A 13,715-nucleotide genomic window follows, 5' to 3' on the forward strand; every position below is an offset into this window, starting at 1 on the left:
TTCCCTTCGAGGCTCATAGTACTACATGACGTTCATTGATGATGCTATGAAGAAGGTATGAGTTTATTTTTTAAACATTAATATGATGTTTCTAACACTTTTAGAAGTGCAAAGACATTGTGAAGAAAGTAATAGGGCCAAGGGTTAAATATTTTAGGTCAGGTAATGATAATGAGTACGAGTTGAGCAATTTTAAAAAGTACAACACAGAGAATAAAATAATAAAAAAAAAAAGACTATACTGGGAACACCGCTTCAGAAAAGGGTAGCCGAAAGGATGATTATGATGCTAAATGAGAGAGCTAGATGCATACAATTGAAGTGTGGTTTGGCAAAGATATTATGGGCTGATGCGATTAATACTGAGGCATTTCCGATCAATTGAAGTCTACCGACAAAGTTAAATAATGAAATTCCAAATGATTGACTGCTAAACCGATACACCTCTCTTTCGTATAAACTGTTGGTGAACCAGAATGTTATGCATAAGCTAGGACTAGTGAGGAACCTGACAAGTGAAAACTTGTCATGGATGATTAAATGAATTCTCTCTTGATGAACCAGCCGTGAGAATTGAGTGAACTTCCAAAGTGGAAGAAAATGATGCTTAGAAAATGGATTTATATGATGAAAGAAGAGGCATATAGAAGTAAGTAATACAAGGGTGGAGTAGTAATGATAGGCTATGAGCAGAAATATGAAATCAATTAAAATGATGTGTTCATTTTTGTTGAAAATTTGACAATAATTTTATTGGTCTTGGGCATGGTAGCGTTCAAGAATTTGGCATTAAAATAGTTAGATGTCAAGAAAATATTTCTTGATGGTGACCTAGTTGAAGTGATCTTCACTGTGCGACCAGAAGGGTATGTGGTTGAAGGATAGATCAATCTAGTAAGCATGTATGATCGATCTCAAACAAGCAACATGACAGTGGTCCGGAAGTTTGACTGCTTCATCCATAAGATTGGCTTTAAATGATTTCATATATAATATTTGTATTATATTTGGATGACGTACTATTGGTAGGATCCTATAATCAAGAAGTTGTGAAACTAAAGAAACAACTAGCATAAAGATTCTCATGAAGGATCTTAAAAAGGGGAAACATATTTTTGGCATGCAAATAACTCAACACCGAGAAAGTTATAGATTGAGTCTATTGTAGACAAAATATATGAAGAAGGTCCTAAGGAGGTCAAACATGCAAAATATAGATTCGGTAAGCACATCTTTGGAGAGTTATTTCAAGTTGTCAAATAAGGACTCACTACAGAATGAATTGGAACGTGCTAATATAAGGCATGTTCTATATGCATTCGCCATAGGAAACCTAATTTATGCCATGGTTGGTACAAGACATGATATAAAAAATACAGTGGGAGTGGTGAGTTGATTTATGAGTAATCGGAAAGATAACATTGAGAATGACTGAAGTAGATATTGAGGTATCTACGAGATACTTTAGATAATGCACCGATCTTTGACAAAATGCAGACTTAATAAACTGGATTTGTAGTTGCCGACTTACCGGGAAACAATTATGGTAAAAGAAAAAATACATTTGAATATGTTTCACTTATTGATGAACAACAATATCATAGATCGGGCTATGGACTTCCTTGCAACTCATGCGTGTTCCGTCCTTGCTCCACAGACCTTGCTCGGATCAGAGCTTGCAAGGATCCTACATGGGTTTCTCTAGAAGGATGCTGACAGACGGCCCAACTTTTGCTTGTGCTTCTGATAGTACATAGTTTATTTTATTATTTTTTAGTTTCTTCGTTTGCATTGTAAATATTAGAGAACTATGTATAGCTTGATCTCATTTTGAGTGTGTAGACAACTTGGTATTTTCTTAGTCCAGCGAAAAAAATACAATATCATAGACCTGAAAATTACAAAATATAGTTACATAGGGTTTATGGAATAGTTTTTATAGTGAAAGTTATAGCACAATTCACTTGGTTAAGAATCATACATCCATGCAAGAACAAAACATACTGAAATAATGTTTTTATTAAATTATTGAGCTCTTAAAAAGGGATATTCTAGAGTTGAAAAAGATTTACGAATTAAAAAAATCATTTGACACATCCGACAGCTTCAATTGGTCTCAATGAGTGAAGAAAGGGGCTTGAAAGCTTTGTAATAACTAGTTGAAGACATAAAGCAAAAACACGTGTTTGGACTTTAAGTAGAAGAATGCTATGTTGTGAAACAACAAGCTAGAGCCTGGAGGAGTATTGTAACATACAACCTATTGCCATTCGACCTCGATAGTAATATTATTGGGGTTTTTTAATCAAGGGGGCAAGCAGAAAATATTTTTTTAGAGAAAATTTACATCGAAAATACTAGTGAAAATATATGATTCGATCACTTTCAAACGTAAATTATTATGATCAAACTAGATAACCAAATAATTGTCTTATTATGTGCATTTTTATCTTATTTTTTTAAAATCAATTTTATAACAAATATACTCTCTCCATATGCAAATAATAGTCCTATTAAAGCCGGTGTGGAGAATAAAAAAACTAAATATTTTATTAAAAAATAAAAAAATATTTGAAGGTATTTTTTATAATTTAGCTAGCAATTAAAGTAAATGAAAGAAAGAATGTAATTAAAGTAGTCATAATTATGGTAAATAAGTATTAAATGGTACGTTAATAATTAAAAATCTAATGTTTTACTTTGCCAAAATTAATAATAAAATAAATTTAATGAATGCACGAAATCAACTGATGAATAAAATATTAACTAAATATCCCTTTTGATGTGATATATTTTTCATATAGAGAGAGAAAATAAACTATTGTAGGAAGATGAGATGCAACCAAACACGTTGTTATTATTATTATTATTATTGTGTATATGTTGTGACATCTCATACCCATGGGTGCCTAAGTCTATATAAGGGGCATAGCTCTCACCGCCTTAGCGTGCAAAACATCAATTCGTCAAAGTCATATATAGGCTTCAATATTGTAACAGAGATTGAATCGCCGGCGATATTTTGCAGTATCGCAATAATCCAATTAATTAATTGATTAATTATGAAAATGGGAGTGGAGCGTCTTATCCTTGCTGCTATTGTTGCATCGTCCCTTTTCTCCATAGCTGTCGCCATAGCCGGAGAAGCCACTTTCTATACAACTTATGTTCGTAAGCACTCCAGCCTCCATCCTTCATTTTTGTTGCACCATCTCTTCCATCTCATATTTTAACTCATTATTTATGTTAGGTTATGCTTTTCCTTTCCTTTTCTCTTTTATTTATTTAATTTTGATAAAGTCTTACGTGACTGACAGTCATATGATATCTTAAATTGAAGTTTTAATATATATATATATATATGATACCTCAGAATTATAGAATGAAATGACTCCTAGCAACATCATGTAAAACATATATATTTATTGTTATTGTTGTGAGATATTTTAGATATTCAATTTAGTAGATTTATATCTAGATTTAATCTTAGATTACTTAGATTTGAGTTTATCGAGTCTGTTTTATATTGCCTATATATAAGCTTCTTATTTTGATGATCAATAAGACAATCTTATTATTGGAAACAGACAAGCAGCGAAGATTTTATATTGCAGGTTGAATATACCCGGAGAAACGCAGGTTGATAGACTATATGTACGGCATGAGAAAAATAGGCTCTGATACTATATTGTCTATTTTATATATAGACAATATAAAATAGACTCGATAGACTCAAATATAAATAATCTAATCTATTAATAAGATCAAATCTAGATATAAATCTACTAAATCTAAAATTGAATATTTAAAATATCTCAACATATACAAGACCAAGATTACATATTTGTCCTATATAATTAATAAGAGAGTGTTCTTGAAATGGTTTATTCTTGCAATATTTTGACAGTTCTTATTTATGATCATGGTTGCAAGTTTGACGTTATCTTGATGCTTGTGCATTTAAAATTTTGCTAAATTACGTTTTATGGCCATATGCTTCGCAGAAATGGACCATTTTTTTCCTCTCTAATAGCCATGGAATTCACATCTGCAAAATCACATCTTTGATTCTATAGGGAGCCAAAAAAAAAAAAAAAATCAAAATAAAAAACGTTTTACCATGGATATAAAATATAAAACTAACAAAGAAAAAAAAAAAGAAAAGAAGGCATTCAATCACTTGAGCTATAACCCATGGGCAATGATTATTAAGTCTGTCGTTCTTGAATATATTTTTTCAGCTTCTTCATGCTATGGATTCGCGTCACAAGGTACGATGATAGTAGCGGCAAATTCCCAACTGTTCAACAACAAGGCAGCATGTGGTAGGACCTGCCGAGTTCGATGCACTGGTCGAACCAATCTCGGGGTGCCTCAGCCGTGTCGCAATGGTGAAGTCACTGTGAGAATTGTTGATCTGTGCCCTGGATGTGGAGCCAATCAGCTCGACCTTTCTCAAGAGGCATTCTCCATTATTGCCGACCCCAATGCCGGAAGAATCAAGATCGATTATAATTGGTAAATATATATATATATATGTAACGACTTTAATTTCTTCTTTCAACAACCAGATTTATTTTCATTTAATTGAATTTAATTTGTTGCTATAACATATATATATATATATTATCCATTTCGGTTAGGGTGCTGATTAAGTCAAATAAGCACGTATAAACTTATATAAAAGAGAGGGCGCACATGTGACAATATTATACTACAATAGACAACATATAACATAATTTCAAGTAGTACAATATATTATTGATTTGAGTAGAATAAGAGTGTGTTCCTTTATAAGATTTTGTCAAAATTTTACTATTCATCCAAACTTTTTTCCCCAAAAACATCAAATCAAATACCTATTTTTCATTTTTTATATTATACTAAAAATCAATTTTACATTCAAAAGATCACATCAACACCTATTTATATCACATCATATAACTATTCAAATTCAAAATTTTTCCTATTCAAATCCCAATCCAAAATCCAAACCCCCAAACAATACACTATTGGTGTTACAACATACTTGCTCTTCTGTATAACAAAACATGCTATATTATATAAAAACATACACTATTGGTGTTAGATGTATATGTTGCCCCCATAAATTAACAGTAAGATTATTGATGATTTAATTTGAAGTTCCATATATAATTGATGTTGGAGAATTAATGTATGCATCTTTTTTTTATTCATTGTAGGATGTTACTGACAATATATATATATATGTATGTATGTATTTCTTTGTTTGTGCTTTGCAGTTCCTGAACACAGAGTTTTGGATGCAAAATCTTGGATCTATGTGAAGAAGAATAAGCTCTCATGAGCAAATATAAATAATGTTGTTGTTATTGGACAATGGTCGTTGTTCTCCAGAACTGAAGACTATTCCATTTACATTATAAGTAAGAAAAGTATTCTCTAGGGCTACGGCTTGTGTTATAAAATTCCAAACAAATATAAATAATTACCCTTGCTCGTTTATATGGTGAATTTCAGTCAAAGCACATTGGTTTTCTTTGCTTTTAATATATACAGCTTCTAAAATAAAAATAAAACTAAAAAAAATAATAAGTTGCAAAGGTTCAGCACAAAAATAATATATAGTTTAACCGGAGATTTTAACAAGCTGAATCGAATATAATTTTAAATATTTGAGCTTGTTCAAATTATTCGAGCTCAGTTCGTTAAGCAATTTTATTTTTGAGCTCGTGTTTATTTTCGGATCGAATAAACCCGTTTGGGCTCGTTTGGAAAAATATGATATTATATTTTATTTTTTAATTCATATATATATATAATAATTCATTTATTTATTATTTCTTAATTAATAACTTTATATATATATTTTTAACAAATGTTCGTGGACAAAGTTCAAAACTCATTTATTAACAAAAACAAGTCTATTTAATTATATTATTCCGCTCAGTTTATTTATGTTTCGCAAATGAGCTCAAACTGAGGCGAACTAAGCTAAATTCACAAACAATTTGATTTTAACCATGAGATAAAAAAGAAAATATCATATTACTTATAAAATCATATTTACTTTTTAGTACATAATGTTCAAAATCAGGCGAGAATACGTGTGAATACATGAGGTTTAACGAGAAGAGAAGCAAAGTCATCAAATTGTACTTGTAACATACAATTAAAGTTGTGTTTGGTAGATGGTCGGATTTATGGTTAAAAGTTTGATAATTATTTATAATAATAATATATATATGGTTAAGATTAATTTTAATATAATTTTATTTTTTTAAAATTATATCACCGGAAAATATATTTAATATGAATATTATTTAATAGACATACAATAACATTTTATTATAATAAAAATATATATTCATATACTACATAATTTACAAAACTAATTTTATAAAAAATAATATAAAATTTGAAATTTGTATAAATATATTTATTTTGTGATAGAAGAAATATAATTAAAAAATTATAAATTATTGGAATTGTGCCTTAAATTCTCGGTGAAAATTTCCATAAGCTTCCAATGACCTAGTCAATGGTATGACTAAATGTACATTCTCGTTTAGAAATTGATTTTGTGGATTGTGCCAAACTAGTAGATTCCATAGGCATTAATCTCAAGTATGACAATGATAACAAGTTAGACTTGACATAATATCTGACTCATGGCTTGAATAAGAAGTAATTATCGTAGGATACCATATCTGCAACATTTCATCTATTTTTTTATTACTATTTATTTGATTTACCTTTCTTCTTAGAAGATCAAAACTTTCAATTTGAATAGATATTGAGTAGAGGACGTTTTTGGTGGAGAGAGTGAGAATCATTCGATTGTAAGAATTTGATTCATCTAAGTGGATTCCTCATCCTCCATGATTTTTTTATGTTTTCGATTTTCCATGTAAATCTCGTGTTATTTTCATATTTCGCAATATTACTTTGTGCTTCAATTGTATTTTATTCACTTTCGTAATTTCAACAGATTTTTTAAGCGCATAAATCACTAAAAAGTGGTATTAGAGCATTTAATAATTGAAAATGTCTATTGAAAAATTCAAAATTGAGAAGTTCGATGGAAAATTTTGTTTGTCATTTGGAAAATTAAGATGCGGGCGATTGTAGTTCAAAATGAAATGTAAAAAGTATTGAATGGAAAGAAGAGTTTTGGCCTCAATGATGCAGCCATGGATGATTTTGACAAGAAAGCATGATTGTAATACAACTAATGTTGTCGAAAGAAGTCCTGTGTGAAGTTGTTCATGACACCACCGCACAAGGATTGTGCTTGAGGTTGAAGATACAATATATGATGAAGTCTCTTGCAAACAAACTTCGTTTGAAGGACTGGTTTTATACTATTCAAATAACTCGATGGTAATTCAATAAAACTTTTACTAAAATCTACTTGTCATCCATAAAGGCTCCGGAAAAGGAGGGCCGATTGCTTGGACAGATTACCAGCCGATCAGGTTGTGTAACGTTAGCAGTAAGATCCTCACAAAATTGCTTACAATGCGTCTTGGGCCTTTCTTTCCGTGTCTTCTATGTCCGTACCAAAACGGGTTCATGAAAGGCCGCGCAATTGCCGATAGCATTCTTATGGCATCGAAGATTGTGCATGACTTGAATTTGCCGGGAGTTTGACCTTAACAAAGCGTATGATAGGGTTTCTTGGAGGTTCCTTCGGCACGTGCTGATGAAGTTCGGTTTCTCGGAACGCTTTATTTCATTTATCATGAATTGTGTGGAGAATGTGTGGTACTCAGCCTTGATTAATGATAAGTTGGATGGATTTTTCAAGTCCTCTCTTGGTGTTCAGTGAGGGCACTCTCTCTCGTCGACGCTATTTGTTTTGACGGTGGATCTTTGTTGAGAGGCCTTGAGCACCTTTATCAGGGGTGCCCGAACCTCTATTATCGATGCCGGGGAGGATTTTGTTTGACGCCTTTAGCCTATGCAGATGATGTCTCAATTTTTGCTAATGCTTGTAGCTCGCGGATGGACTCTTTGACAATGTTTTTGGATGACTATGCGATGATCATCGGAGAGTGTTCGAAGTTGGCTCTGGTTGGCCACAGGGTTCGGAGGAGTTGAGCTCCCAATTACATGCCTTGGAGCCACACCTTATGCGGGTAATCAACATAATATTTTATATGAGGAGCTCCTTGGCAAGCATTGAGATACTTGTGGGAATGGGATCGAGCCGTTCTCTTGCACGGAGGCCGTCTTCAGTTGATAAAGACTACTCTCTTTTCCCTCCCTTTATATTTACTACAGGCTCTCCGCCCACCATAGACGGTCCTTCATTCGATGAAGTATCTTTTTGCTAGATTTTTTTGGGGTTCATCTACGGTCATCTTTGGCGTCACTAAATTTCGTGGGAGAATGCCGCAAGTTTGGTGGAGGAGAGAGGCTTAGGTGTTCGGAGACTATCTAATATGGTCCAAGCTTTCTCTTGTAAAATTTGGTGGAGGTTTTAAGATGGCGCTTCTTTGTATAAAGCACGAGTACTTTTGTGCACCTTTCCGGGGAGTACTCCTTGTTGGAGTTACGATATTATGGTGTGGAAGTATTTGTTTGGGGTTTGCGATGATGCGCAGTCTTGTATGACTTTGAGCTTGGGTCATGGGGAGTTTCTTTTGGTTTGATGTGTGGTGCGTGGAGCAGCCCCTTTCGACTTATCAAGGTGATCGGCCACTAGCTTGTTTGTTAGGGAGATGTGGCGACATGGGTCTTGGGATATGGAGCGGCTTAGAGCATACCTTCCGGAGTCACTTGTGTGTCGTGTTTATGAGATTTCCATATATTGTCAGGCCGGTGATCGGATGATTTAGAAGACTTCAGACTCCGGCAAGTTTACAGCTTCATTTGCATGGGATATTAGTCTGGATGCCGGGTTCGGAGTTGGCTTTCTGAGGCTTTATGGTCGCACCTCCTCACTCCTACTATGTCGGTTTTTCTTTGGCGTTTATTTCACCTCATGTTAGAGCACATAAACAAGCAATAGAAAATAATCAAACGGAACAACCGTCTGCCCAAAAGCCAGCAGGCTTCTTATTTCTTCAAATCAATCATAATATCTTCAAACCCTAGTTGCCTTTTAAATACTCCTACTAACTTATTAAAAATAAACTAGGTCCAGCTAATAATAAAAGTCCAAGCCCAAATCCAATTATAATGTCTTAATTAGAAAGATAAGTAAATAAGTCTAAACCCGCGAATAGCAGGTCTAAGCCCGTCCCCGTCGTTGATACACCAGTAATGCTGAGGCTCCTCTTCCTCTTGCATCTCGATTCCTTGCCCATCTTGTTGTTACTCTCTAACAATTCCTTCCCTTTTCGAATTCACCTTGTCCTCAAGGTCAAAGTCTGGAAAACTGACGCCGGAAATGAGCCACTCTCAACCAAGTCGCCTCATCGTCTGGTTGCCCCACCCATTTAATTAGAATCTCATATTCATCGCGTTGGCCTACTCGCACATTTCGCGAAGTTTAAATAGAGTTGGGTTCGAAGGGTGGACTTACTGGCAACTCCAAGCTGTTTGGTAATTCTGACGCCACGGGATGCTCCCCTACCACACGTCGCAACTGAGATATATGGAATACTGGGTGAATCCGGCTAGATGGTGGTAAGGTAAGCTTGTATGCTGCTTGGCCCACCCTACCTTCTACTGCAAAAGGGCCGTAGAAGTGGGCAGCTAACTTGTGATGTGGTCGTCGTGCTACGGATGTCTGTCGATGGGGCCGTACCTTCAGACAAACACGATCGCCTACTACGTACACCAAGGCCCTGCGTCGCTTGTTTGCATACTTGGTCATCTGTTGTTGGGCTTGTTCCAGGTTTTTCTTAAGATGGTTGATCATCACATCTCGACTGCTCAACACATCTGCCACCGCTGCCATTTGACACTCTCTTGGCAAGAATCGTCGAATGGTAGGCGGCTCTCTTCCATAGACTGCCTCAAATGGGGACATCCGGGCTGTTGTTTGGTAAGAGGTGTTGTACCAAAATTCTTCCCACGACATCCATCGCACCCATTGTTTTGGGTGTTCACAAGTGAAAAAATGCAAATATGTCTCCACCACCCGGTTCAATACCTCTGTCTGGCCATTTGTTTCAAGATGTTATGCTGAGCTGAACTTCAATTGGGTTCCGGAGCATGTAAATAGTTCCTACCATAAGGCACTAACAAATAAAGGATCACGATCACTGAAAATGGATCGTGGAATGCTATGCAGTCGTATAATCTCACGGAAAAATGCCTCTGCAACCATACGGGCAGTCACCGGTGGTTTCAAGGCGACGAAATGTCCATACTTTGATAGTCTATCAACAACCACCATGATTGATGTGTATCCTCGTGACTTCAGCAAGCAAGTGATAAAATCCATGGAAACATACTCCCAAATTTGATTGGGTATCGGTAAGGGTTGTAGTAAACCCGCCGGAGACATAGCTTGATATTTTGCTTTCTGGCACACTAAGCATCGGGCTACATACTCCTGTACATGACGGAACATGCCTCTCCAATGTACATTCATAGCCAAACGTCTATATGTCTGCAATGCCCCTACATGCCCACCTAAGGGAGTATCATGAAACTCATGTAAAAGGCGAGGGATCCAGTGCGAATCTGCAGGTAGCACCAAACGCCCTTTAAAGAATAATCGACCACCTTGCACCTCATACCCCGGACGACTGTTCGGTTGTTGTAATATTGCTTGCAAAATGCCTTGGATATGGTCATCACGGCTTTGTTCTTCCAAGACATCTGTTAGTCCCACTCATTCCGGCCCACTTAATGCTGTCAGAGTTCCATCTTCATTTCTACGGGATAGAGCATCTGCGGCGGCATTAGAAATCCCTATTTTATATTCGATTTTAAAGTCGTAACCCAATAGCTTCGCTACCCAAATATGTAGTGAAGGCATCAAAATCCTTTGAGAAAGTAGATGCTTGAGGCTACGGTGGTCAGTTCGAACCATAAATTTCCACCCCACCAAGTAAGGACGCCAATGTTGCACCGCTAATACGAGACCCATCAATTCATGCTCATATGCAGATCTCGTTAGAGTTTGGTCGGCTAGCGATTTGCTAAAATAGGCAAGAGGGCGTTGATCCTGCATCAAAACAACACCAATTCCTATGCCAGAAGCATCGCATTCGATCACAAAAAGGGCGATCAAATTGAGGCGTGGCTAGTACAGGAGCTTCGGTCAAGGCCCGTTTAAGGTTAGTAAAAGCAATATCCGCCTCCGGTGTCCATGTGAATAATGCAGAAGCTATTTTCTTTAATAATGTAGTCAACGGTCGAGCTAGAATGCCATATCCTCGTACAAATTGTCGGTAGTATCCAGTTAGTCCCAAAATCCTCGCACCTCACTGATAGAGCGGGTCGGGGCCATTCGACCACTGCACTAACCTTTATTGGATCCATGGAAACACCTTTTACTGAAATAATATGGTCCAAGTACTCTACCTTTACACTTCAGAATGAACATTTCTTCCGATTTTCCTTAAACATTTGGCCTTTTAGAATCTGCAAAACTTGCGTCAAATGCTCTCGATGTTCCTCCCACATCTTGTTGTAAACCAATATGTCGTCAGAGAAAACCAAGAAGAATCTCCTTAAGAATGGCATGAATAGGTCATTCATTATCTATTGAAATGTAGTCGGTGCATTAGTCAATCCAAAAGGCATCACTAGAAACACATAGTGCCTGTTGTGGGTCCGAAAGGCAGTCTTGTGAATGTCACAAGCCGCCACTCTAATTTGATGGTACCCTGACCGCAAATCAATCTTCGAGAAAATGACCGCTCCTGCCAACTCGTCCAACATCTCATGAATTACTGGTATGGGATATTTACCTGGAATCGCGACTTTATTTAGTTCTTTCTAATCAACATAAATATGCCAACTTCCGTCTTTCTTCTTCACTAGTAAAACCGGGCTAGAAAAGGGGCTCAAGCTTGGTCGAATAATTCCGGCCATTAGCATATCGCTCACCAATTTCTCAATCTCATCTTTCTGAATATGACTATATCGGTATGGTCGGACCGATACCGGCTTTGTTCCGGGGTTCAGCTCTATGCAATGGTCAGTTAGCCGTCTTGGTGGCAAACCCTGTGGCTCCTCAAATATCTCTGTAAATTGTTGTAGGATATCCTCGAGCTATTCCACTTTTGATTCTATGGCTCTCATAGGCTTATTCTTCAACACAAGCGCCCAAAATTCAGCCCCATGAACTCGGCTTAACATCTTCAAGCTTATTGGGCTGCGACAGAGAGCCGGGTCACCCTTCAGCAACACTCATTTCCCTTTTCCCTCAAATGACATCGTTAGGGCTTCCCAATCGGTTCGAACTTCGCCCAGCGTAGCGAACCAGGCTATGCACAAAATAATATTGACCCCTCCAAGTAGAAATACAAAACAATCGGTGGTTACCTTGCACTCGGATAAGGAGACCGTAATACCCTGACACACTCCTGCAGATTTCTGCCTCTGCCCATCCCCAACTGAACTCCAAATTTTTCTGTACAGTCGGGTTGTAGTTGCAAGTCAGATACTAAGGAAGATGATATAAAGTTATGGCTATCACCACTATCAATCAATACTGTCACTGTCCTTCCTTGCATAACCTCGAGCAGGCGTATAGTCCGCGGACTTGATAAACCCACCATAGAGAAAACCGGTAAGGTACCCAATTCTGTAAGTTCATCTGTTTGTTCTTCCGACCACTCTTCCTGTCCAGTGGGTTTGTAGTACTCATATTGTGGAAGGTCCAAGACCTATTCTCCCTCATCAGCAATCATGACTTGTAATTGTTTAAGGGGACATTAATGTCCCGGTGAATATGGTTTCTTGCAGCGAAAGCACAACCCTTTTGTCCTCAGATCAGCCAAATCTTGGGGTGATAGGCGAGTAAATTGGGCACGACTCGTTGATTGGCTGGTCGTCATCAGCCGTGCTAGTAGGGTTCGATCGGGAGGCTTGGAAATACTACCGATGGATGCGGTGAGGCTCCCCCCTGTAAACGTGCTCATGTTCGAGGGATTAGGTCGAGACATGAGGTTCATGGGAGATGCCTGACTGTTGAAACTTCAGAATGTGCGGCCACTAGCCTGCACCTTGATATTATCCTCAATATCCCTTACCAATTCCATGGCTGTTTCGAGGTCCCCGGGTCTAAGAAGACAAAGTGAACTTCGGAAAGAATCCTTTAAGCCCTTCATAAAGTATCTGAGGTAGTGTGCATCTGTCAAACCCGGAACTTGGCTAGCCAGTTAAACAAATAGCGTTACATAGTCGTCCACAGATCCTTTTTGTTTAATATATGCCAATCGTTTGAAGGGACTCCCTTTAAAGTGTGTATCAAGTGTCGCTACCAGCGCTTGCGAAAATTCTTCCCATATTAGTCCCGGTTTGCACGAGCGTAACCGGGTTGACCAGTATAATGCAGCATCTTCCATAGCCACCACTGCTGCAGGCAACTTCATCTTCGGACTGGTGTTATGAATTTCAAACTGTTGATTCGTGCGGGCCAACCATTCTATCGGATCCGAACCATTAAAGGATGGAAGTTGCACAGGGCCCGACTGCAATCGGGAGTCAATCACCAGCTGTAGTGGCACCGCGGCCGTGGGCAGCCGTGTTGGTTGTACTGGTGCGGCTGCTGAGGGACGCGATGTGCCTTTCTCTGCCGTCGCGCTATTCTCCCCATAGTG

General features: G+C 37.3%; 2 protein-coding genes across 2 annotated transcripts; one reads left to right on the forward strand and one right to left on the reverse strand.

The window, feature by feature from the left end:
• The first annotated feature begins 2,935 nt into the window (after nucleotides 1-2,935).
• Nucleotides 2,936-5,487, forward strand: LOC127244036 (EG45-like domain containing protein). The gene is made up of 3 exons (XM_051264326.1): nucleotides 2,936-3,171; nucleotides 4,242-4,518; nucleotides 5,265-5,487. The coding sequence occupies exons 1-3, from the start codon at nucleotides 3,063-3,065 to the stop codon at nucleotides 5,269-5,271; spliced, it is 393 nt and encodes a 130-aa protein (XP_051120283.1). The 5' UTR covers nucleotides 2,936-3,062; the 3' UTR covers nucleotides 5,272-5,487.
• A 3,994-nt stretch (nucleotides 5,488-9,481) lies between these two features.
• LOC127244109 (uncharacterized) lies at nucleotides 9,482-10,015 on the reverse strand. The gene has a single exon (XM_051264446.1). It carries the CDS (start codon nucleotides 10,013-10,015, stop codon nucleotides 9,482-9,484), a length of 534 nt encoding a protein of 177 aa, XP_051120403.1.
• Between the last annotated feature and the right edge of the window lie 3,700 nt (nucleotides 10,016-13,715).

This window comes from Andrographis paniculata, unplaced genomic scaffold (assembly GCF_009805555.1).
Source record: "Andrographis paniculata isolate CXL003 unplaced genomic scaffold, ASM980555v1 Contig9END, whole genome shotgun sequence".
Classification (NCBI taxonomy): domain Eukaryota; kingdom Viridiplantae; phylum Streptophyta; class Magnoliopsida; order Lamiales; family Acanthaceae; genus Andrographis; species Andrographis paniculata.

What these genes read in the sequence shown, in the direction of transcription:
- LOC127244036 (XM_051264326.1), top strand. Translation starts at nt 3,063, where the DNA reads ATGAAAATGGGAGTGGAGCGTCTTATCCTTGCTGCTATTGTTGCATCG. An exon ending in TTTCTATACAACTTATGTTC is followed by an intron (nt 3,172 to 4,241) that starts GTAAGCACTCCA and finishes ATATTTTTTCAG; the next exon opens with CTTCTTCATGCTATGGATTC.
- LOC127244109 (XM_051264446.1), bottom strand. Translation starts at nt 10,015, where the DNA reads ATGTCGTGGGAAGAATTTTGGTACAACACCTCTTACCAAACAACAGCC.